We start from the raw sequence: 24,468 nt of genomic DNA on the forward strand, positions 1-24,468 counted from the left end.
GATGTTTCAACATAGACCATGTTTCTATACCAATTTAAAAAATAAAGAAAATATATAATATGAAAATAAAAATAAGAATTATCATCAGTTTTTGTATGTGTAACGTACTTGTAATATTGCTTACTTGAAATCGTCATTTTCATTTTGTCGAATGTGCGAAACAGAAACAATGTTATGAAACATGTCCTCATTCAACGATACAGACAAGCAAGATATTTGAGCCAAAAGCATGTGTTTATTCTGTTTATTTTCGGAAATTGTAGTGTAGGAGGGAATATTACCCGCCAAAATTTAACTCCAAAAGGAATATTTATCTTAATGCCAACAAGTATTTGTTGATGTAGATGAGAATTTGCAGGTAGAAAGTGGAACGTCCTCTTTAGTTTCGGTTCGCCACCGGTCGCTGTTGATACAACTGGTGAGTTTGTGGCAGTACGAGTACTGTGTTACTGATTTTTTGGGGGAAATATTTGTAACTTATGGTGTGTCGTGTTTTTTAGAAGCCATGGGCGGTCATTCCTCGCAATCCACAGAACATGGCATTACTCCCATCCAACAGATGGCGGCGTCGTGTTCCGGAGCCTTGCTTACGTCTCTATTGGGTGATTGACGGGACCTATTTTGTTAGGTCAATTATTAAACCAAAAAACGTGTGCTGCTTTGTTTATCATAAGGCTTTTAGGTCCCCAATGATGAGTTTATGTTAGTTATAAACATTGTTCAGTGAATATCAGCAGAGTTATTTTTGTAGAAGGCAGAATTGTTTTGCAATAGTTGAGACCAATTTGTGGACTTTGATGTGTTTGTTGTTGTCTCTTCCCAGTCACACCTTTGGATGTTGTAAAAATCAGACTTCAATCACAGAAATCTCCCTTCCCCAAAGGTAAAATCCACTTAAGTTTGGAGACACCTTCACATATATTGCCATGGGGAAGTGTGTCTAAACATTTGATTGTATAATTTTTGATACCCTTGCCTCAATTTTTTTTTCAATGTTTAGGCAAATGCTTTGTCTACTGCAATGGACTTATGGACCACTTATGTGTGTGTGAAAATGGAAACAATAAGGCCTGGTACAAAACGTCAGGCCACTTTAATGGCACAGCGGTAGTAAAAATACAATCCTAAACATACTTGACGTAATTGGGGGCTGAAAAAAAGAATCGCATTTAAAAAGGAATTTTTTTGTGCTCATGCAGGATGCTTTTGTCAGGATAGTACGCAATGAAGGAATCAGGTCATTGTGGAGTGGTCTACCTCCAACGCTGTAAGGCTTTTCTTAAGTATTTTTCACAATTCTGATCATGCAACCCTTGCCCTTTTAATTTGATTCATGTCTCATGTGGGCTCTAGTGTGATGGCAGTGCCAGCGACTGTCATCTACTTCACCAGCTATGACCAACTGTGTACGAAGCTCAAGGTCAAGATGGGTGACCACGCACAGTTCGCCCCTATGGTCTCTGGAGCTGTTGCTAGAGGTGCGTCATCCTGTTAGTGAAACATTTCACCACCATTATTATTTGATTCATGTGATTTACAACAGTACTATTTTAGCTGTAGTATATTTGTTGTACAGTGCATAAGTGTTACTTATTCACACCGTGTAGTACACATTTGGCCTGAACAGGGTGCGCAATCTATAAAATTATGTGTACTGTTCGTGGGCCTGTTGCGTGTGCTGTACTAAAACTGTGTGTACGATTCAATAGTGGAGACCGCCTTGTTTAAATTTGGATTTTGCATGTACTATATATACTGTATGTGGCGTCACCATGGAGAAATTCAATAATTTCTGCATATTCCTTTTATTTTGCTCCTACTGGGAGTGTTTGCGACGTTTTCAAACATGCAAGAGACATCTACCACATTTTTTGGGGCATTTTAGACACAGTCCAAAGTGCATCTACAATGTAAGCCCCTTTGTTCTCCCTTTTTTTAATGCCCTAGAGAGGTAGAGAGGTTTCACTTATTGTGTAAAAAAAAAAAAAACATACTTCAAGAATTTTTTTTATAGAGGTGTTGTGTTAATTATATATATATATATATATATATATATATATATATATATATATATATATATATATATTTATTGAAAAAAACTAACGGTCTTATAAAATTGCCAGCAGACACCAAAACAAAACACATCAAATTGATTTGTTTAATCAGCCCCTTAACTCACCCAGCATGCAGCAATAAAATTATAAAAAATGCTGAATAGATAAAATGTGTAATATTTTATAGTATGACAAAGGAGTCTCTGTCAATCGTCTTGTCTTTGCAGTGGGAGCACCAAATATGTTTCACTTTTCACATACTTTTCAGACGTGCTGAATAAAATGATTGAACTGCTGGCAAAACAGTGTGTATAAATCACTGCGCGTGTTGTATGTTTGCATCTTTTCCTCCCAGTATTCAGGGCATTTTTTATTATCAGCAAATATTCTGCATATTAATGAAGACAGAGACGCAAAATGGATTGCACGACACATTTTGCTCACTTATCAGACGCAATCCACTTTGCACACGTTTAAGAGAACAGCTTTGCGTGGGCTATCAATTTTGGCAAGTGTTTTGATATACGCAACCCTTTAGTAAATCAGGCTCAGAGTTTATACACCACACTGTATAGTGTGTACAAATATGAATACAAGTCTTTTGTCTAATCGTAATTGTATTTGGCACCGTGCATTGAATGTATACTCTTTGCATCCTTCAGTGGGCGCGGTCTCGGTGATCAGCCCCCTCGAGCTGATGCGCACCAAGCTCCAGTCCCAGAAACAGTCGTACCGTCAGCTGGCCATCTGTGTTCGCACAGCGGTGGAGGCAGATGGTTGGCTGTCACTGTGGCGAGGTCTAGGGCCCACGCTGCTCAGAGACGTGCCGTTCTCCGCCATGTACTGGTACAACTACGAGAGGAGCAAGAAGTGGCTGTGTGAGCGCTATGACGCCGTAGAGCCAACGTTCACCATGACCTTCGTATCGGGCGCTGTGTCCGGCTTGGTAAGTCTGCACATTATGTTCATTGTCTCACCACCACCTATATTAATTTTTATTGTTTTGTTGTGGTTTGACGTGCGATACCACAGATTTGTTATCTTAACCCATATGCGTAAAATGCACGCTGATATTGGCGATACCAATCTGATCCCAGTAGGTTGTACAAATATACCTAATTTGTCTGGTGAAATTGAAAACAAGTAGTATATTTCAAGAGTTGCTGCTCTTGGAGAATTATCTTCAAAAAATATAAAACCACATGGCAAACAAATGGCATTATCTTATTTATGTTCAACTCTGCATGTAGTGTCTAATAGCTTACAATAAAAAAAATATATACTTAAACTTGCTGTTTTATAATACAGTGACTCATTTGAATTGCCAGTAATGTTTTTAAACAAATGACAGACTGAATGACAGACCACAGCACTGAGCTGCTGCGGTTGTGCATTATGTACCTACATTGAAAGAAAAAGTAGTTTCTGCCAATGGGGTTTCGATTCATTTCAGCGCTCAATGATTTAGTTACGTTACACCGTGTCTCTTGTTAATCATATATTATCTCAAATAACTACCGTATCAAAAGTATCAACATTTTGGTTTGAGAATCAATATTACAGCATAAAGATCTGGTGTCAGCGGTAAAATTTTAGACCCATATATCACTAGTGGATGTACAAATGCAATGTGGAGAGAAGTATAATTATTTTTCGTTTTATCAAGTGTTTTAACTGTCCTGACTATAAATGTGGCGCCCCCTAGGGTTGTGGTCAGATGCTTTGACACGCTAGCATAAATGTACCTCAAATTTAACATCAATTCGACAAATGCTCACTGACCTCTCAAAGACATTTTGCTTGATCGCGGTCATCATTTTTAACCAATTTTGCTCAAATATTCACAGATGTGCTTGTCAGTCCCTTAACAAATTGTACAAATTTTTTGTCAGATTTGGCTAGAGTCATTAAGGTTTCAGTAGGTGTTTTTCAGAGAGTGTTGCAGCGTTTTCCTATACAGCTTTTGCAGCTCTCCACAAATAACTTTAGACCACCACTAATAGATTTGGGGCTATCAACAGATGATGACATTATCTAGAAGTAGGGATGCAATGGTGTGACGAAATAAAAAGTACATTCAACAGTTTTGTTGAATGTAATAAAATAAAATGTCTCAACACACTGACATTTTTTAAACACGTTTTATTTGAAAAAAAACAAACATGTATTAGCAACACACACCATCTTTATTTTAATTGACGGAAGAAACAACTATTGCTCCGGCTTAAGTGTATTTTTTTAAATTATACAGCGAAAACAGGTGTTTTAAATTGGGAAATATGCTAAGATGTGACTTGTATTCGCTTGTCATTTAAGATAGCTAGCGATTAGCACGCTAGCTGCTTTTCCAGGAAATTAGTGTCGACATGTGGTACTGCTCTGTGATGTTCAAAAAATTGAGTTACAGGGTTTTGCGTTCGGACGGGAGTGGTGTGGTTCTCAAGTACAGTTTTACGATAATTACAATTTGAAACGGTAACAAAAACTGTCGGGGGTTTTACCGCTGTTTATCAATCAATCAATGTTTACTTATATAGCCCTAAATCAGTAGTGTCTCAAAGGGCTGCACAAACCACTACGACATCCTCGGTAGGCCCACATAAGGGCAAGGAAAACTCACACCCAGTGGGACGTCGGTGACAATGATGACTATGCGAACCTAGGAGAGGAGGAAAGCAATGGATGTCGAGCGGGTCTAACATGATACCGTGAAAGTTCAATCCATAATGGATCCAACACAGTCGCGAGAGTCCAGTCCAAAGCGGATCCAACACAGCAGCGAGAGTCCCGTTCACAGCGGAGCCAGCAGGAAACCATCCCAAGCGGAGGCGGATCAGCAGCGCAGAGATGTCCCCAGCTGATACACAGGCGAGCAGTACATGGCCACCGGATCGGACCGGACCCCCTCCACAAGGGAGAGTGGGACATAGGAGAAAAATAAAAGAAACGGCAGATCAACTGGTCTAAAAAGGGAGTCTATTTTAAGGCTAGATTATACAAATGAGTTTTAAGGTGAGACTTAAATGCTTCTACTGAGGTGGCATCTCGAACTGTTGCCGGGAGGGCATTCCAGAGTACTGGAGCCCGAAATGAAAAAGCTCTATAGCCCGCAGACTTTTTCTGGGCTTTGGGAATCACTAATAAGCCGGAGTCCTTTGAACGCAGATTTCTTGCCGGGACATATGGTACAATACAATCGGCAAGATAGGATGGAGCTAGGCCGTGTAGTATTTTATACGTAAGTAGTAAAACCTTAAAGTCACATCTTAAGTGCACAGGAAGCCAGTGCAGGTGAGCCAGTACAGGCGTAATGTGATCAAACTTTCTTGTTCTTGTCAAAAGTCTAGCAGCCGCATTTTGTACCAACTGTAATCTTTTAATGCTAGACATGGGGAGACCCGAAAATAGTACGTTACAGTAATCGAGACGAGACGTAACAAACGCATGGATAATGATCTCAGCGTCTTTAGTGGACAGAATGGAGCGAATTTTAGCGATATTTCAGAGATGACAGAAGGCCGTTTTAGTAACGCTTTTAATGTGTGACTCAAAGGAGAGAGTTGGGTCGAAGATAACACCCAGATTCTTTACCGTGTCGCCTTGTTTAATTGTCAAATGTTAGAGTTGTATCATTAAATAGAGGTTTGTGTCTAGCAGGACCGATAATCAGCATTTCCGTTTTTTTGGCGTTGAGTTGCAAAAAGTTAGCGGACATCCATTGTTTAATTTCATTAAGACACGCCTCCAGCTGACTACAATCCGGCGTGTTGGTCAGCTTTAGGGGCATGTAGAGTTGGGTGTCATCAGCATAACAGTGAAAGCTAATACCGTATTTGCGTATGATGTCACCTAGCAGCAGCATGTAGATGCTGAAGAGTGCAGGGCCAAGGACCGAACCCTGGGGAACTCCACACGTTACCTTAACGTAGTCCGAGGTCACATTGTTATGGGAGACGCACTGCATCCTATCAGAAAGATAAGAGTTAAACCAAGACAGGGCTAAGTCTGACATACCAATTCGTGTTTTGATACGTTCTAATAAAATATTATGATCGACGGTATCGAAAGCAGCGCTAAGATCGAGGAGCAGCAACATAGATGACGCATCAGAATCCATCGTTAGCAATAGATCATTAGTAATTTTTGCGAGGGCTGTCTCCGTGGAGTGATTTGCCCTGAAACCGGATTGAAAGGTTTCACATAGATTGTTAGACGCTAAGTGTTCATTTAACTGCTCCGCAACAATTTTTTCGAGGATTTTTGAAATAAAGGGAAGGTGAGACACCGGTCGGTAGTTTACCATGAGGTCAGGATCGAGGTTAGGTCTTTTAAAAAGAGGAAGAATAACCGCTGTTTTGAATGCTAGGGGAACAGTGCCCGAGGAAAGTGATAAGTTTATAATATTTAGCACTGATGGACCTAATAATACAAAGAGCTCCTTGATCAGTTTCCCAGGAAGTGGGTCAAGTAAACATGTTGTTTGTTTTATTCCATTTACACGTTGTAACAATTCCTCTAATGTTATTTCCTCAAAACAAGAGAAACTATTTTGGAGGGCGGTATCCGCCGTATATACCATCGTATCAGTGTTAATAGAACCCCGTTGTAGCTGGGACGCATTGTCTTTAATCTCCTTTCTAATGACTTCAATTTTCTTACTAAAGAATTGCATAAAGTCATCAGCTGAGTGGGTGGAGCTACTGGAAGGAGTCCCTTGTTGGGTTAGCGATGCTACCGTACTAAACGAAAATTTAGGATCGTTTTTATTACGGGGGATGAGATTTGAGTAATATTTAGCTTTAGCTAAGGTAAGCATGTGTTTATAAGTTATTAAACCATCACTCCATGCTTGATGGTGCACCTCAAGTTTAGTCGTGCGCCATTTGCGTTCCAGCTTTCTACATAATAATTTCTGAGCTCTAGTTTCTTCTGTAAACCACGGGGTACGCTTTTTTGGAGCCTTTTTTAACTTTAGCGGTGCTATGTTATCAATGGTTTCGCGCAGGCCGTGGTTAAAGTTGTTAGTGAGGTTATCAATAGAGCCCACATACTTTGGGAATGGTGCCAATACCGAGGGCAGTAGGTCAGCAAGAGTTGTCGTTGTGGCCGTATTAATGTTGCGGCTGTTATAGCAGTTATTATTATTATTAGTTTGCCGAACATGCGTCTGAACCTCGAATTTTATAAGGTAATGATCGGACAATACTTTATACGGGAGTATCGTACCTTTGGAAACGGTGATACCCCTGACAAGCACTAGGTCTATCGTATTACCGTTGCGATGCGTGGGTTCATTTATTATTTGTGTGAGACCACAGGTATCAATTATAGTCTGGAGCGCTACGCACGGTGGGTCCGATGGGGTATTCATATGGATATTAAAGTCCCCCATTATGATTATATTATCGCCGTGTGTCACTAGATCAGCAACGAACTCTATTCGGACTTTTATCAATGAATTCTACACGGGCAATATGCGCATGTGTAAAGTTAGGACATGCCTCGTTTAGCGCAAAAAAGTCGTTTGGTTTAAGCCAGGTTTCGCTGAGACCGATGACGTTAAGATTAACGTTTTGGGAGACAATGATCTTATGTTTAAAAAACCTATATTATAGGTAGTGGGCTGTTTTAGGGAATTTTTGATCAAATTATCCGTAGTAGCAATATTAATAATGTTGTGTTTATTATGCCCGGTGCATTTAGTATAATTACGACCATATCTAGGAATTGATACGACGGGAATTTTCCGATTGTTTGTTTGTTGCTTTGATAAACTGCACGCATCATACTTAGCCACCAAATGTTTATCATTTTATCGGTAATCATTCCGACCCTACATAAAAGTTAGGACACCTCATAGCTATGATAAATATTATCCTGGTCACGCCTTTGTACAGTTTATTTTGAATTACAAGCAACATTGTAAAAATAGCTTTGACTTTCTTTCAGTTTGCTTCAGTAGTGACGTTACCGTTTGACGTGGTCAAAACACGACGGCAGGTGGAACTTGGGGAGCTGCAGGCGATGAATTGTAAGTGAGGTCTCAATTCTTCATTGTTTTGATGTCCTTATTTCTCATCGTCATTGAACGTTTTTTTTGTGTTGGCAGTGTCACACAAGGCCTCCTCCACTTTGAGCATGATGAAGAGGATTGTGGCACAGCACGGCGTCCAGGGCTTGTTTGCAGGTTTGTGAGCACGCGGGGCCAACCTTTTGTTGCCAGACGTAATTTCCCTCCTAAACCCGCCCGTTTGTTCGTCAGGTTTCCTCCCCCGCATCATCAAAGTGGTGCCAGCCTGCGCCATTATGATCAGCAGCTACGAGTTTGGGAAGGCTTTGTTCCGCAAACACAACCAGGAACAGACACTAAAACCTCCGCAAACCAGCAAGACTTGAGAGATGAGTTGAAACGTTCCAAGTCCAACACTTTACTTTAAAAAAAAATCACGCTTTGAGGCTTTGCAATAAGCAGAAGTGAGATTACAATAATTATATTAAACACTTTAATGATGGTATTCATAATGTTATGTTCTACTAGCTTCATTATTGAACAAAGATGTGTATAAGTTCATCATTCATGAGCTATATGCCTGATGTGCTTCCTGGACACATGAGGACATTTCATTCATCCACTACAATAGGGTTCAGCAACCTAAACTATCAAGGCATTTTATTGCCTCCTCCTTGTCAAAGAAAATTAGTCTGGAGCTCCAAAACACATCCATCCATCCATTCATCCATTTCTACCGCGTGTCCCGTTCGGGCTCACGGGGGGTCGCTGGAGCATATCTTTTAGCTGCATTCGGGTGGAAGGCGGGGTATACCCTGGAGAACTCGCCACCTCATCGCAGAGCCAACACAGACAGACAACATTCACACACACAACTTTTAAGTTTTTCAATTTTACCTATTTACACCTCGTCCCTTGCTTGTTAATTGGATCCAGACATGATTACAATAAATGCATTTTCACAAAGTAGGAATAATTATTATGAATCAAATATTAACTTAGGCAGAACAGAACAAACCTGTTCACAATATTTTGACAGCCCTCTAGACAGGAAAACAACTCTTTAGTCTTATTTACAACCTTTAAAGCCAAAACAACACAGCTTATAAAACTTTACATTTTTTTTTTTAATTTTACCTATTTACACGTCGTCCCTTGCTTGTTAATTGGGTCCAGACATGATTACAATAAATGCCTTTTCACAAAGTAGGAATAATTATTATGAATCAAATATTAACTTGGGCAGAACAAAACTGTTCACAATATTTTGACAAACAACTCTTTAGTCTTGTTTACACCCTTTAAATCCAATATAGAAAAGCGGCCTGAGGCTGAGCCAATGACAATACTGAACAGCACAAACTGGTTGGTTTGGTCTCCTTTAGTGGTCAATACTACTTGAATATTGATTTTTATTTATTTATTTATTATTTAGCCATTTTTATGTGTTAACTGGAGACCAAAAATGGTAGAATATGCTTTTAATAAAAAGAAAAAATATTTTGCAATGAGGTGAAGCTGGTTTATTTAATGTGTGATGTACTATGCAGTAAATTAATACTTTTTAGATAAGGCTAAATGCTTGTTTTGAAAAATTACTTTCATTGTTTTATTATTGTGTTATGTGTGCAGAAATACATTTTTAATAATACATTTTACCTGTTGGCACCTTTGAAAACAATGTCACTTCTTACAGGCTTTGAACATTAATTAACTGTACAATTAAGGCATTAAATATAACATACAACTCAAAAATAAAAACTATCTAGTCAAGAAGAGTAAGCTTCCACTCACTTTTCCTTGCGCTCATCTAATCACCATTCAGGACTCAGCTGGTACACATTTGTGGCCTCTGACATCTTTCGAAATTATGTAAGTCTTTTCCATACTCCAGTGTGAAAACAATCTCGGAGCCACGACAAGGATGTTTAATCCGCGGGTTGCCAAACCTTGCATTAAAAGGTTTGTTTTTGACTTTTATTTTGAATGTAAAATTCTAACGGGAATACTTGTCCAGGGTGTACGGCGCCTTCCGCCCGATTGTAGCTGAGATAGGCGCCAGCGACCCCAAAGGGAATAAGCGGTAGAAAATGGATGGAAATTCTAATTGGAATGTTCTGAGTTGTTGTTAAATGTTAAAGTTAAAGTACCAATGATTGTCACACACACACTAGGCGTGGTCAAATTTGTTCTCTGCATTTGACCCATACCCTTGATCACACCCCTGGGAAGTGAGGGGAGCAATGGGTAGCAGCGGTGCCACGCCCAGGAATCATTTATGGTGATTTAACACCCAATTCCAACCATTGATGCTGAGTGCCAAGCAGAGAGGCAATGGGTCCCATTTTTTTATAGTCTTTGGTATGACTCGCCTGGGGTTTGAACTCACAACCTACCGATCTCCAGGCGGACATTCTAACCACTTGTCCACTGAGTAGGCTCAGTCATGCTATTGTTGTAAGCAGATGAATGCAGCAAGAAGTTGCATGCTCAACCTCTAAAAGGTGGCTTAATGTTCTACTTCTTAAGACAGCAGAAAGAATCTACAGTATAGACACTTATAAGTTGTTCCACATAATTCTATGGATTGTGTCCATCCCTAGTAAGAAGTAATCGTCCCTGGTCAGTGCCAACTACTACGGATAGTAAATAACTGCAAAATATAAAAAAAACGCTTATTGAAATTTTTATGTGCTTAAATGTCCAAAATCTTGCTTATTTTATTGCAATTTAATTTTATTCAAAATGACAAATAAAAAGCCAAATTATTTTAACAATAACAACAAGCAGTGAAGTTGTTGAGCTCCGTAGCCTGAAGGCCAGACCAGCTGCAGCAGGACGTTCATCACGGTCACCATGTCAATTGGCATTGGAATATTAATCAAAGAGAGTACTTCACATTAAAATGAGGAGAAGAAATCAATCGTAGTCGTCACCACCTGATAACTAAATACTGTGTTAAGCAAAATCACACACAAAACAAACATTTACACCTGAGAACTAAAGATGATCTGTTCGCAGAACACAATAAAAGTAGGGAACAGTGCAGGTACTGTATGATGATATTCTTGTATACAAATCCTGAAACCCTGGAAGTTTTGCAGTTTTTGTTGGCACATTAACTGGTGATTCAAGGTAAAAGAAACATAGTGAGTGGAGCACAACTAATCCCCTAATTAAACGTGTGTCAAAGTGCACGTAAAAGAAAGGTGAAATAATACCACATTAGGAGGGGTATTGAATGTTCATGTCGGGGTGAAACCCGGGCTGCTGACCTCTGCAGCGGGACTGGCCAAACACTCGTTAGATCTCAGGCTGGCCAGAGACCTGAAACTGTTGACGGAGGTCAGAGAGCCGCACAGTCCCCTGAGAGATGGCTCGTTTCCTAGAAGGGGCAACACGAGATCAACATTTTGCATAAATACATCGAATTATGAACCCCTTTGTAGAAAAATTTAAAATATACGAACTACAGGCCAAATAAAAGTACGCTTGGGTGTAAGAATCTTGTCTTCGTGTAGAAACGTTTCCTCCACCCATTTTGTGGCCGGCAGCACATACATTTTGGGCTGGCTGCTTGATAACTTCACTCATTCGTTCAGCTGTTTTGTGTTTTTTTTAGCCTTTCTACAACATTTTCTATTTTTGCCAGCTGAATATAAGTCCACAAAAGGAAAGGGTAAACTATATGTGGTTTGAAACATTCAGGAAGTATCCACAGTATTGTTGATACTACTTCTCCCTTAAAGGCCTACTGAAATGAGATTTTCTTATTTAAACGGGGATAGCAGTTCCATTCTATGTCATACTTGATCATTTCGCGATATTGCCATATTTTTGCTGGAAGGATTTAGTAGAGAACATTAACGATAAAGTTCGCAAGTTTCGGTGCTAAGAGAAATGCCCTGCCTCTACCGAAAGTCGCAGATGATGACGTCACATGTTTGATGGCTCCTCACATATTCATATTGTTTTTAAAGGGAGCCTCCAACAAAAAGCGCTATTCGGACCGAGAAAACGACAATTTTCCCATTAATTTGAGCGAGGATGAAAGATTTGTGTTTGAGGATATTGATAGCGACGGACTAGAAAAAAATAAATAAATAAAAAAAAAGTAAAAAAAAAAGTAAAAAAACACGCGATTGCATTGGGACAGATTCCAATGTTTTTAGACACATTTACTAGGTTATTTCTGGGAAATCCCTTATCTTTCTATTGTGTTGCTAGTGTTTTAGTGAGTTTAATATTACCTGCTAGTCGGAAGGGTGTCTCCATGGGTGTCTTGACGCGCAGTGTCTCAGGGGAGTCGACGGCACAAGCTCAGCTTTTCTCCGGTAAGAACTGACTTTTTAACCACAATTTTCTCACCAAAACCTGCTGGTTGACATGTGGTCGGGATCCATGTTGGCTTGACTGCGCTCTGATCCATAGGAAAGTTTCACCTCCAGGAATTTTAAACAAGGAATCACCGTGTGTTTGTGTGGCTAAAGGCTAAAGCTTCCCAACTCCATCTTTCTACTGTGACTTCTCCAATATTAATTGAAGAAATTGTAAAAGATTCAGCAACACAGATGTCCAAAAAACTGTGTAATTATACCGTTAAAGCAGACGACATTTAGCTGTGTGTGTGCGCAGCGCTCATACTTCCTAAAAACCCGTGACGTCTTGCGTACACGTCATCATTACACGACGTTTCAAAGACGAAACTCCCGGGTAATTTATAATTGTAATTTAGTAAACTAAAAAGGCCATATTGGCATGTGTTGCAAAGTTAATATTTCATCATTGATAAACTATCAGACTGCGTGGTGGGTAGTAGTGGGTTTCAGTAGGCCTTTAACCCTTCCTTCTGCTGCACGCCAAGAAGATTAACTGACAAGGTCATTTCTTGTTACTAACATTGTAGCGACCTCTATGTTAAAGGCAAGGAGTGTTGTGATTTTAAACTGTGTGTGCACCGGCAATGTGAGAGTGTGTGTCGCCAGGGCGATTGAAAATGGGGATAGTTAAACGTTTTATTTTTTTATTTGTTATCGAATAGAAAGTTAATCCATCAGCTACTTGTTATGTTTGTTTGATTTAGAGTACTGTATAGCGCTTTATAGTGTGTTCAGATTGTACACAATATTACTACAATATGTATTTTATCCAGGCTGGAACCCATTTTTTATATATACATTGTTCTTATCAGGAAATGTGCTTCAATGTATAAACTTCTCTATTTACGAACCCTGTTGAAGAACAAAGTTTGTAAATTGAGGTTCCTCTATACCTAACTGGTGCATTGCATGGTACCTGGGTGTGGCCAGTGTGTACAAGCTGCTTTCGCCTCCAACGTGAACTGATGTGCCGGTTCAAGGGTCATTTGCGATAGGCTCATTTCTGCAGGCCCATTGTGGAGGCTCTTGCTGCAAAACAATGATAGCACACAGGATCATGATAAAAGCAAATAATAAACGCAAATATGAATCCAAATTGATGTTTTCTTTCAGTCCGTCTGGACTTCATGGAGGCAGATGACCATGCCTCACAGAAACTGAACTGACATTTCCAATCTATATTAATCTTGCTTATATTTTAGTGTTGTCAAAGCGATTAATCAAAATGCACATTAATCATGCAGTTGATTTTGAGTGCACCTGCTCCTTTTACCTTGACTGCGTATGGTAACCTGAAAGGCGGGTTGTCATACAGTCGGTGATCAGGTCAATAATACATCAATGCAAAGATGAGTTAGGTCAGAGGTTCTCAACCTTTTTGTCCTCGGGGCCCAACTTTTCCACGACAGAGGAGTCCAGGGCAAACTCGAATAACACTGAATTAGTAATCTTTCTCATGATTTTATATTATATGAAACAATGTGTTAATCGCAAAGATTATTTATTTTATACACAAACCTTAGAATTTGATAAGGCTGATTAGAAAAATAAGTACTTCATAAATATGCTGCATAAAAAGGAACTCATAAAGAACGGACAAAAAATTAATTTACATATAATTATGTTGTACTAAAATGGAAAAAAAAAATATATATATATTTCCTATTTCCTATCCCAAATGGCCGACAGCTTGTAAATGGACTCCATGAAGTCCAGATGGACTGAAAGAAAACATACATTCGGATTCATGTTTGCCTTTATTGACCAGTGGAAAACACTGAGTTAGGGCAGTAGTCCCCAACCACACCGTTCCGTGAGGCATTTGCTACCGGGCTGCACAGAAACATTAATTCATTTAAATTACTGCATTTTCTCTGACTCAACTTTCGCCTGTCCCACTAAACACACCAATAAGCCTGTTAATAGATGTATATCTCTGAGCTGCAACCTTATCGTGGTAGAGGAGTTTGCGTGTCCCAATGATCCTAGGAGCCCCCTGGTAGGGTCTCCCAAGGCAAACAGGTTCTAGGTGAGGGAACAGACAAAGAGCAGCTCGAAGACCTTTATGAAGAAGAAAAAGCATGGACCCAGATTTCCCTCGCCCAGACGCGGGTCACCGGGGCCCCCCCCTGGAGCCCGGCCCGGAGGTGGGGCACGATGGCGAGCGCCTGGTGGCCGGGCCTGTTCCCATGGGGCCCGGCCGGGCACAGCCCGAAGAGGCAACGTGGGTCACCCCTCCAATGGGCTCACCACCCATAGCAGGGGCCATAGAGGTCGGGTGCAATGTGAGCTGGGCGGCAACCGAAGGCAGGGCACTTGGCGGTCCGATCCTCGGCTACAGAAGCTAGCTCTTGGGACGTGGAACGTCACGTCACTGGGGGGGAAGAGCCTGAGCTAGTGCGCGAAGTCGAGAAATTCCGGCTGGATATAGTCGGACTCACTTCGACGCACAGCAAGGGCTCTGGAACCACTTCTCTCGAGAGGGATTGGACCCTCTTCCACTCTGGCGTTGCCGGCAGTGAGAGGCGACGGGCTGGGGTGGCAATTCTTGTTTCCCCACGGCTCAAAGCCTGTATGTTGGAGTTCAAACCGGTGGACGAAAGGGTAGCCTCCCTCCGCCTTCGGGTGGGGGGGACGGGTCCTGACTGTTGTTTGTGCTTACGCACCAAACAGCAGTTCAGAGTACCCACCCTTTTTGGGAACACTCGAGGGAGTACTGGAAAGTGCTCCCCCGGGTGGTTCCCTTGTCCTACTGGGAGACTTCAACGCTCACGTTGGCAACGACAGTGAAACCTGGAGAAGCGTGATTGGGAAGAATGGCCGCCCGGATCTGAACCCGAGTGGTGTTTTGTTATTGGACTTTTGTGCTCGTCACAGTTTGTCCATAACAAACACCATGTTCAAACATAAGGGTGTCCATATGTGCACTTGGCACCAGGACACCCTAGGCCGCAGTTCCATGATCGACTTTGTAGCTGTGTCATCGGATTTGCGGCCTTATGTTTTGGACACTCGGGTGAAGAGAGGGGCGGAACTTTCGACCCATCACCTGGTGGTGAGTTGGCTGTGATGGTGGGGGAGGATGCCGGACAGACCTGGGAGGCCCAAACGCATTGTGAGGGTCTGCTGGGAATGTCTGGCAGTGTCTCCTGTCAGACAAAGTTTCAATTCCCACCTCCGGAAGAACTTTGAACATGTCATGAGGGAGGTGCTGGACATTGAGTCCGAGTGGACCTTGTTCCGCACCTCTATTGTCGAGGCGGCAGATCGGAGCTGTGGCCGCAAGGTAGTTGGTGCCTGTCGGGGCCGCAATCCTAAAACCCCTTGGTGGACACCAGCGGTGAGGGATGCCGTCAAGCTGAAGAAGGAGTCCTATCGGGTCCTTTTGGCTCACAGGACTCCGGAGGCAGTGGACAGGTACCGACAGGCCAAGCGGTGTGCAGCTTCAGCGGTTGCGGAGGCAAAAACTCGGACATGGGAGGAGTTCGGGGAAGCCATGGAAAACGACTTCCGGACGGCTTCGAAACGATTCTGGACCACCGTCCGCCGCCTCAGGAAGGGGAAGCAGTGCACTATCAACACCGTGTATGGTGCGGATGGTGTTCTGCTGACCTCAACTGCGGCTGTTGTGGATAGGTGGAAGGAATACTTCGAAGACCTCCTCAATCCCACCAACACATCTTCCTATGAGGAAGCAGTGCCTGGGGAATCTGTGGTGGACTCTCCTATTTCTGGGGCTGAGGTAGTTAAAAAGCTCCTCGTTGGCAAGGCCCCAGGGGTGGACGAGATCCGCCTTGAGTTCCTTAAGGCTCTGGATGCTGTGGGGCTGTCTTGGTTGACAAGACTTCGCAGCATCGCGTGGACATCGGGGGCGGTACCTCTGGATTGGCAGACCAGGGTGGTGGTTCCTCTCTTTAAGAAGGGGGACCGGAGGGTGTGTTCCAACTATCATGGGATCACACTCCTCAGCCTTCCCGGTTAGGTTTATTCAGGTGTACTGGAGAGGAGGCTACGCAGGATAGTCGAACCTCGGATTCAGGAGGAACAGTGTGGTTTTCGTCCTGGTCGTGGAACTGTGGACCAGCTCTATACTCTCGGCAGGGTTCTTGAGGGTGCATGGGAGTTTGCCCAACCAGTCTACATGTGCTTTGTGGACTTGGAGAAGGCATTCGACCGTGTCCCTCGGGAAGTCCTGTGGGGAGTGCTCAGAGAGTATGGGGTATCGGACTGTCTTATTGTGGCGGTCCGTTCCCTGTACGATCAGTGCCAGAGCTTGGTCCGCATTGCCGGCAGTAAGTCGAACACATTTCCAGTGAGGGTTGGACTCCGCCAAGTCTGTCCTTTGTCACCGATTCTGTTCATAACTTTTATGGACAGAATTTCTAGGCGCAGTCAAGGCGTTGAGGGCTTCCGGTTTGGTAACCGCAGGATTAGACCTCTGCTTTTTGCAGATGATGTGGTCCTGATAGCTTCATCTGACCGGGATCTTCAGCTCTCGCTGGATCGATTCGCAGCCGAGTGTGAAGCGACCGGAATGAGAATCAGCACCTCCAAATCCGAGTCCATGGTTCTCGCCCGGAAAAGGGTGGAATGCCATCTCCGGGTTGGGGAGGAGACCCTGCCCCAAGTGGAGGAGTTCAAGTACCTAGGAGTCTTGTTCACAAGTGAGGGAAGAGTGGATCGTGAGATCGACAGGCGGATCGGTTCGGCGTCTTCAGTAATGCGGACGTTGTACCGATCCGTTGTAGTGAAGAAGGAGCTGAGCCGGAAGGCAAAGCTCTCAATTTACCGGTCGATCTACGTTCCCATCCTCACCTATGGTCATGAGCTTTGGGTCATGACCGAAAGGATAAGATCACGGGTACAAGCGGCCGAAATGAGTTTCCTCCGTCGTGTGACGGGGCTCTCCCTTAGAGATAGGGTGAGAAGCTCTGCCATCCGGGAGGGGCTCAAAGTAAAGCCGCTGCTCCTTCACATCGAGAGGAGCCAGATGAGGTGGTTCGGGCATCTGGTCAGGATGCCACCCGAACGACTCCCTAGGGAGGTGTTCAGGGCACGTCCAACCGGTAGGAGGCCACGGGGAAGACCCAGGACACGTTGGGAAGACTATGTCTCCCGGCTGGCCTGGGAACGCCTCGGGATCCCCCGGGAAGAGCTAGACGAAGTGGCTGGGGAGAGGGAAGTCTGGGTTTCCATGCTTAGGCTGTTGCCCCCGCGACCCGACCTCGGATAGGCGGAAGATGATGGATGGATGGATAGATGTATATTACAACTCCTTTGTTAAAGTACATGGGACAATGCAAATTAATGGATATATAACATGTTAACGTTCCAGATTCTAGCCAAAGGCTAATTTCCATCTGCGGTGCCCTGCAGAGTCATTGTACATAGCACGGGTTCTTAACCTTTTTCAACTCAAGACCCACTACAGAGGAGCCCAGGGACCACTGCGATATTAACACTGAATTAGTAACTTGATTTGGATCGTATTCAATAGTTATATCTAACCCACTTACAGTTTACTACCTTGTCAAATGATATAAAAGCATGTGTTAATTTCAAATATTATATCATTAATTTAACAAATAAACTTTGGGTCACGCTGATTTGAAAAAGAAGTAATAATGAAATAAAAAATAATTTTACATACAATATGTATTATCCATCCATCCATTTCCTACCGCTTATTCCCTTTGGGGTCGCGGGGGGCGCTGGTGCCTATCTCAGCTAAAATCAGGCGGAAGGCGGTGTACACCCTGGAGAAGTCGCCACCTCATCGCAGGGCCAACGCAGATAGAAAGACAACATTCACACTCACAGTCACACACTAGGGCCAATTTAGTGTTGCCAATCAACCTATCCCCAGGTGCATGTCTTTGGAAGTGGGAGGAAGCCGGTGTACCTGGAGGGAACCCATGCAGTCACGGAGAGGACATGCAAACTCCACACAGAAAGATCCCGAGGACTAATCAGCATCTTCGTATTGTGAAGCAGACGCACTAACCCCTCTATCACTGTGCTGCCCACAATATGTATTATGTTGTGCTAAAAAAACTAAATTAATAATAAGTACCGGTACGTTTCTTAACTAAACTGTCATTAAAATTAAAGTACAAATGAAAATACTGCTTTCCTGGACCCCCTGATGTATACTATATCACGCAGAGTCGTAACATTGACATATAACTATCTAGTGCAGTGGTGTCAAACTCAAACACATAGGGGGCCAAAATTTAAAACTGAACAAAGCCGAGGGCCAAGGTTGAACAAATTAACCTTTTAATAGGGACCCAAACAAGTTTTGCAATGAATATTGAACAAGCACGGCTTAAATAGGGCAGCACGGTGGTACAGGGGTTAGTGCATCTGCCTCACAAAACGAAGGTCCTGAGTAATCCTGGGTTCAATCCCGGGCATGGGATCTTTCTGTGTAGAGTTTGCATGTTCTCCCCGTGACTGCGTGGGTTCCCTCCGGGTACTCCGGCTTCCTCCTATGGAACAGGCAGAGCTTATATAACATAATAGTGCAAAATCAACTTTCAAAAAACAAACAAAAAAACATCAGTGGTATATTGAATTAAATTTAATTTAAAAAATGACTGCCTCTTTTCTATTTGCAGCCTTCTGAGGTAAGTATTGACATTAACTTTTTCCACATGCTAATAAATTCGAAAATAAAATAAAAATGAGGTGGGCGGGGTTTGGTGGTAGTGGGGGGTGTATATTGTAGCATTCCGGAAGAGTTAGTGCTGCAAGGGATCCTGGGTATTTGTTGTGTTGTGTTTATGTTGTGTGAAGGTGCGGGTGTTCTCCCGAATAGTGTTTTGTCATTCTTGTTTGGTTTGGGTTCACAGTGTGGTGCCTATTTGTAACAATGTTAAAGTTGTCTATATGGCCACCCTCAGTGTGACCTGTATGGCTGTTGACCAAGTATGCAAGGCATTTGCATATGTGTGTGTGAAAGCCACATATATATTATGTGACTTGGCCAGCACGCTGTTAATATGGAGGAAAAGATAATGTGACGACATGTTGTAGAGGACGCTAAAGGCAGTGCCTTTAAGGCACGCTCCCAATATTGTTGTCCGGGTGGAAATCGGGAGAATGGTTGCCCAGGGAGATTTTCGGGAAGGGCACTAAACTTCGGGAGTCTCCCGGGAAAATCGGGAGGGTTGGCAAGTATGAGTATTAGCAGTGAATTTGGTGTTACCGGCGGGCCAACTCTAATGTTAATTTGATATTGCCTCAAGGGCCAAATGAAATTAAACGGCGGGCCAAATTTTCCCCGCGGGCCAGAGTTTGACAACCATGATCTAGTGGAACCCGTTAGTGTCCACACCTGTTAGACTGGCGGACATACTGGGCGTCAAAGATTTAAGGAACAAGCCATTGTTTGCACATTGTACTTGTGACTTTGTCCAGAGACAGAAGCAAAATGGCTGATAGAAAAAAGGGTTTTTGAACCTACGACAATGTTTTCCTCCATCTGTGCATGTTTACATTTGATAGCTGCTGCACTAATTGTGTTACGTCTTGACAACAACCACAATAAAGCTTTTCGTACATGCGCAAATTTTGCTTCCGGTGGCTTAAAATTTAAAAAAGAAAAAAGAAAGGTTGCATTTATTTACAAACCCCGTTTCCATATGAGTTGGGAAATTGTGTTAGATGTAAATATAAATGGAATACTATAATTTGCGAATCATTTTCAACCCATGTTTAGTTGAATATGCTACAAAGACAACATATTTGATGTTCAAACTGATAAACATTTTTTTTTTGCAAATAAACATTAACTTTAGAATTTGATGCCAGCAACATGTGACAAAGAAGTTGGGAAAGGTGGCAATAAATACTGATAAAGTTGAGAAATACTCATCAAACACTTATTTGGAACATCACACAGGTGTGCAGGCTAATTGGGAACAAGGTGGGTGCCATGAAATGCTAAGTAATTCAGAAACAAGGATGGGGCGAGGGTCACCAATTTGTAAGCAAATTGTCAAAAAGTTTTAGAAAAACATTTCCCAACGAGCTATTGCAAGGGATTTAGGGATTTTACCATCTACGGTCCGTAAAATCATCAAAAGGTTCAGAGAATCTGGAGAAATCACTGCACGTAAGCGATGATATTTAGGACCTTTGATCCCTTAGGCGGTACTGCATCAAAAAACCAACATCAGTGTGTGTAAAGGATATCACTACGTGGGCTCAGGAATACTACATAAAACCACTGTCATTACTACAGTTGGTTGCTACATCTGTAAGTGAAAGTTAAAACTCTGCTATGCAAAGCAAAACCCATTATCAACAACACCAAGGAACGCCGCTGGCTTCTCTGGGCCCGAGCTCATCTAAGATGGACTGATGCAAAGTGTAAAAGTATTCTGTGGTCTGACGAGTCCACATTTCAAATTATATTTGGAAACTGTGGACATGGTGTACTCCGGAACAAAGAGTAAAATAACCATCCGGATTGTTCTAGGCGCAAAGTTCAAAAGCCAGCATCTGTGATGGTATGGGGGTGTATTAGGGCCTAAGCAATGGGTAACTTACACATCTATGAAGGCACCATTAATGATGAATGGTCCATACAGGTTTTGGAGCAACATATGTTGTCATCCAAGCAACGTTATCATGGAAGCCCCTGCTTATTTCAGCAAGACAATGCCAAGCCATGTGTTACAACAGCGTGGTTTTGTAGTAAAAGAGTGCGGGTACTTTCCTGGCCCGCCTGCAGTACAGACATGTCTCCCATCGAAAATCTGTGGCGCATTTTAAACATAAAACAAGAATGAGAAAGAGTTCCACTTTCAAAGCTTCAACAATTAGTTTTCCTCAGTTCCCAAACGTTAATTGAGTGTTGTTAAAAGAAAAGGTGATGTAACACAGTGGTGAACATGCCTTTTCCCAACTACTTTTGGCACATGCTGCAGCCATGAAATTCTAAGTTAATATTATTTGCAAAAAAAAAAATAAAGTTTATGAGTTTGAATATCAAATATCTTGTCTTTGTTGTGCATTCAATTGAATATGGGTTAAAAAGGATTTGCAAATCATTGTATTCCGTTTATATTTACGTCTAACACAATTTCCCAACTCATATGGAAACGGGGTTTGTAATTGATGTGGCGGAATCCAGGTTAATTCTAACCTGAATCTCGCCAGATCCTTGTCGTTCGCTGAGCTCCACACAAGGATCTGGGAGTTCTCAATAGATGTATTTCAGAAGGCCGGGCCTTGTAAAAAAATAATTGTATGTGATTGGATAAACCACTTGTCCGTTATCTTGAATGACGTGCTACTTCAACCACTCACTTCGAAATCAACCCTTGACGCTGATGAGAGCGACGCTGCAAAATCCAAACCTGGTTGGAAGAAGACCCAAAACATCCTTGCCAGCAATAAATGCCTTCAAAACAGTTCCCTGTTCATCCTTTAAATAATTAATATTCGATCGATGTTGCAAAACAGTTGAAATAGCAGAATCAATGTCATCACACGACTCCTCGCTCCGTGCCACCTTTGTTGTTTAAAGCTGACAGTCACTTTTGCGCTACGTCACATCTATGAAATCCCGCCCGGTGATCCTGATTGGTTCATTATTTTTTGCTATTTGCAATGCCTTCGAGCCCAGATCCTTGTGTTGAGCTCAGCGAACTACTAGGGTCTGGCAAGAGTCAGGTCAGGTTAATTCTGCTATGCTTTCATTTCGAAGCTTACTTTTAACTTAACAGCATGTCAGTTTTCAATGCTGTTTAAAGAGGCAGTAATTACAGTATGTCACTGCTGTTGTTGTTGTTTCACGCTGCTTAGTGATAATGCTGATGTTAACAATACTACAGTTACAGATGTACTGATCAATATTTTTGGCTTCCCATCCGATTTTTTGGTTTCAGATCCCAGCCAATTTCAAGCCCCGATCCGATACAATAATAAAAACGATCAATTTTTGACATTTTTTTGTCATAATAGGAAAAAAGAAAATATTAATCTCATCACTTTAGTGTTGTTCATATTCGTATGCTATACTAGGTATCAATAGTATCGACATCTGAATCGATTCCCCTTATTCTCCATTAAAGCTTTATGGGGTCAACTTATTGTGTTGTTTTGCTCATTGTGTGCATAGCATGGTTAGCCATTCATTTTCCTCTAATCCTCCAGTGATAATAATACGTGGAAGAAACAATTTTTCCACCATAGTGGTAAGGATTAGTATCTTCGCACTGTGGCCTGATGACACATTTGTTGCTGCATGCTCTCAAATTGGAGCCGGTGTTCTGGCAGGACACGCACCCTCCTGGAATTAATGCGAGTTCTGCAAGTGTGTAATAAGGAAAATGAAAACGTTAATTTGTCTCTCTTAGCGTGCATCCATTTCGAAGGAATCTTACCCCCTGAGTACAATCATATGTCGGTATGTCAACACTGAGACACAACTGTGGTAAAAAATCATGGCAGCTTATCAGCCCATCACCAATCAGTTAAAGCAGGCTAATATCAGCCCCGATCTGATCCCATGATCTGGATTTGGACTGACTAGATCACATGTCGACATAAATTGACCCAACAAAACCAGGCCCTTTTTAGTGATAAGAACACGGAGGACCAAGACCCAACGAGATGTTTGATTATACTGTATATATGGATTGTACGGCTAAATCCTTTTGAGTCCCACTTCTCTGCAGATACAACAATAAAATATGAAAATCCCACTGAGTTACTTATTCCAATGTCCAGCGCTTTTCCTGACCAGCAGCGTGTCCAAAGCAACGGCGCTGGCGTCCAAAGCATCAGACGACGGCCACTGATTGGTGAGGTGGGCTGTCAGCTCCCGTCGTGAGCGCAAGTCATTGTTCTTCAACACTGTCCTGAGGACAAAAGACAAGGATGTTCAGTTTTTATTTTTGGATCACTTACAGAATAATACCTTTATTTGGGTTGTTGAAACAACAACTTAAAGGAACATAATTATTATTTATGTATTTGCATGTTAACATGATTATTAATATGTCGATTTTTTTGCACCATATTTCTGCCTTGTCATTTTGACACAATACTCATGTTTCCCTGCTTGATAAGTATTTACACAAATAAGTCATGGATCCCACCAGCCATGTTAACCAGAATGTTAGTATATAAAGATGGGATTTATGGCTCTTCAAAAGGTAGGCGTTCTTTTTAAAGAGCCGTTATAAAAATGTCTCCTTAATTGTATTTTTTATTTATTTATGTGATTTGTTTTTATCAAAGAAAACAATCACTAAATGTTTCAATCAATCAATGTTCATTTATATAGCCCTAATTCACTAGTGTCTCAAAGGGCTGCACAAACTACAACGACATCCTCGGTAGAGCCCACATAAGGGCAAGGAAAACTCACCCCAGTGGGACGTCGGTGACAGTGACAATGATGACTATGAGAAACATTGGAGAGGACCGCAAATGTGGGCAACCCCCTTTGGGGGACCGAAAGCAATGGATGTCAAGCGGGTCTAACATGTTACTGTGAAAGTTAAATTTTTATTCCATTTACACGTTGTAACAATTCTTCTAATATTATTTCATCAAAACGAGAGAAACTATTTTGGAGGGCAGTATCCCTATATTACTAACTCAGTTATATGATAAGATGTGGATCAGAATGTTTTTGAGTTACACAAATACAGTGGGGCAAAAAAGTATTTAGTCAGCCACCGATTGTGCAAGTTCTCCCACTTAAAATGATGACAGAGGTCTGTGATTTTCATCATAGGTACACTTCAATCAATCAATCAATCAATGTTTATTTATATAGCCTCAAATCACAAATGTCTCAAAGGACTGCACAAATCATTACGACTACAACATCCTCGGAAGAACCCACAAAAGGGCAAGGAAAACTCACACCCAGTGGGCAGGGAGAATTCACATCCAGTGGGACGCCAGTGACAATGCTGACTATGAGAAACTTTGGAGAGGACCTCAGATGTGGGCAACCCCCCCCCCTCTAGGGGACCGAAAGCAATGGATGTCGAGCGGG

General features: G+C 42.1%; 2 protein-coding genes across 5 annotated transcripts in view; one reads left to right on the plus strand and one right to left on the minus strand.

Moving 5' to 3' along the window:
• The first annotated feature begins 130 nt into the window (after positions 1-130).
• On the plus strand, positions 131-8,576 carry slc25a40 (solute carrier family 25 member 40). Its single transcript, XM_061915601.1, has 10 exons — positions 131-418; positions 501-602; positions 824-883; positions 1,001-1,107; positions 1,200-1,267; positions 1,354-1,478; positions 2,717-3,000; positions 8,004-8,085; positions 8,164-8,241; positions 8,317-8,576. The coding sequence occupies exons 2-10, from the start codon at positions 506-508 to the stop codon at positions 8,448-8,450; spliced, it is 1,035 nt and encodes a 344-aa protein (XP_061771585.1). The 5' UTR covers positions 131-418; positions 501-505; the 3' UTR covers positions 8,451-8,576.
• A 2,161-nt stretch (positions 8,577-10,737) lies between these two features.
• rundc3b (RUN domain containing 3b) overlaps positions 10,738-24,468 on the minus strand; it is a 78,506-nt gene continuing 64,775 nt past the window's right edge. For 2 of the 4 annotated variants that reach the window (XM_061915598.1, XM_061915597.1), the window contains 3 exons: positions 23,171-23,317; positions 13,360-13,472; positions 10,738-11,449 (listed from right to left, as the gene is read on the minus strand). In XM_061915598.1, coding sequence (XP_061771582.1) covers positions 11,310-11,449; positions 13,360-13,472; positions 23,171-23,317 — 400 coding nt within the window. In that variant the 3' untranslated portion in view covers positions 10,738-11,309. The remainder of the gene's footprint in view (positions 11,450-13,359; positions 13,473-23,170; positions 23,318-24,468) is intronic. The other 2 variants (XR_009808799.1, XM_061915600.1) reach the window with 2 other exon arrangements.

Source organism: Nerophis ophidion, linkage group LG11 (assembly GCF_033978795.1).
Source record: "Nerophis ophidion isolate RoL-2023_Sa linkage group LG11, RoL_Noph_v1.0, whole genome shotgun sequence".
Taxonomy (NCBI): Eukaryota; Metazoa; Chordata; class Actinopteri; order Syngnathiformes; family Syngnathidae; genus Nerophis; species Nerophis ophidion.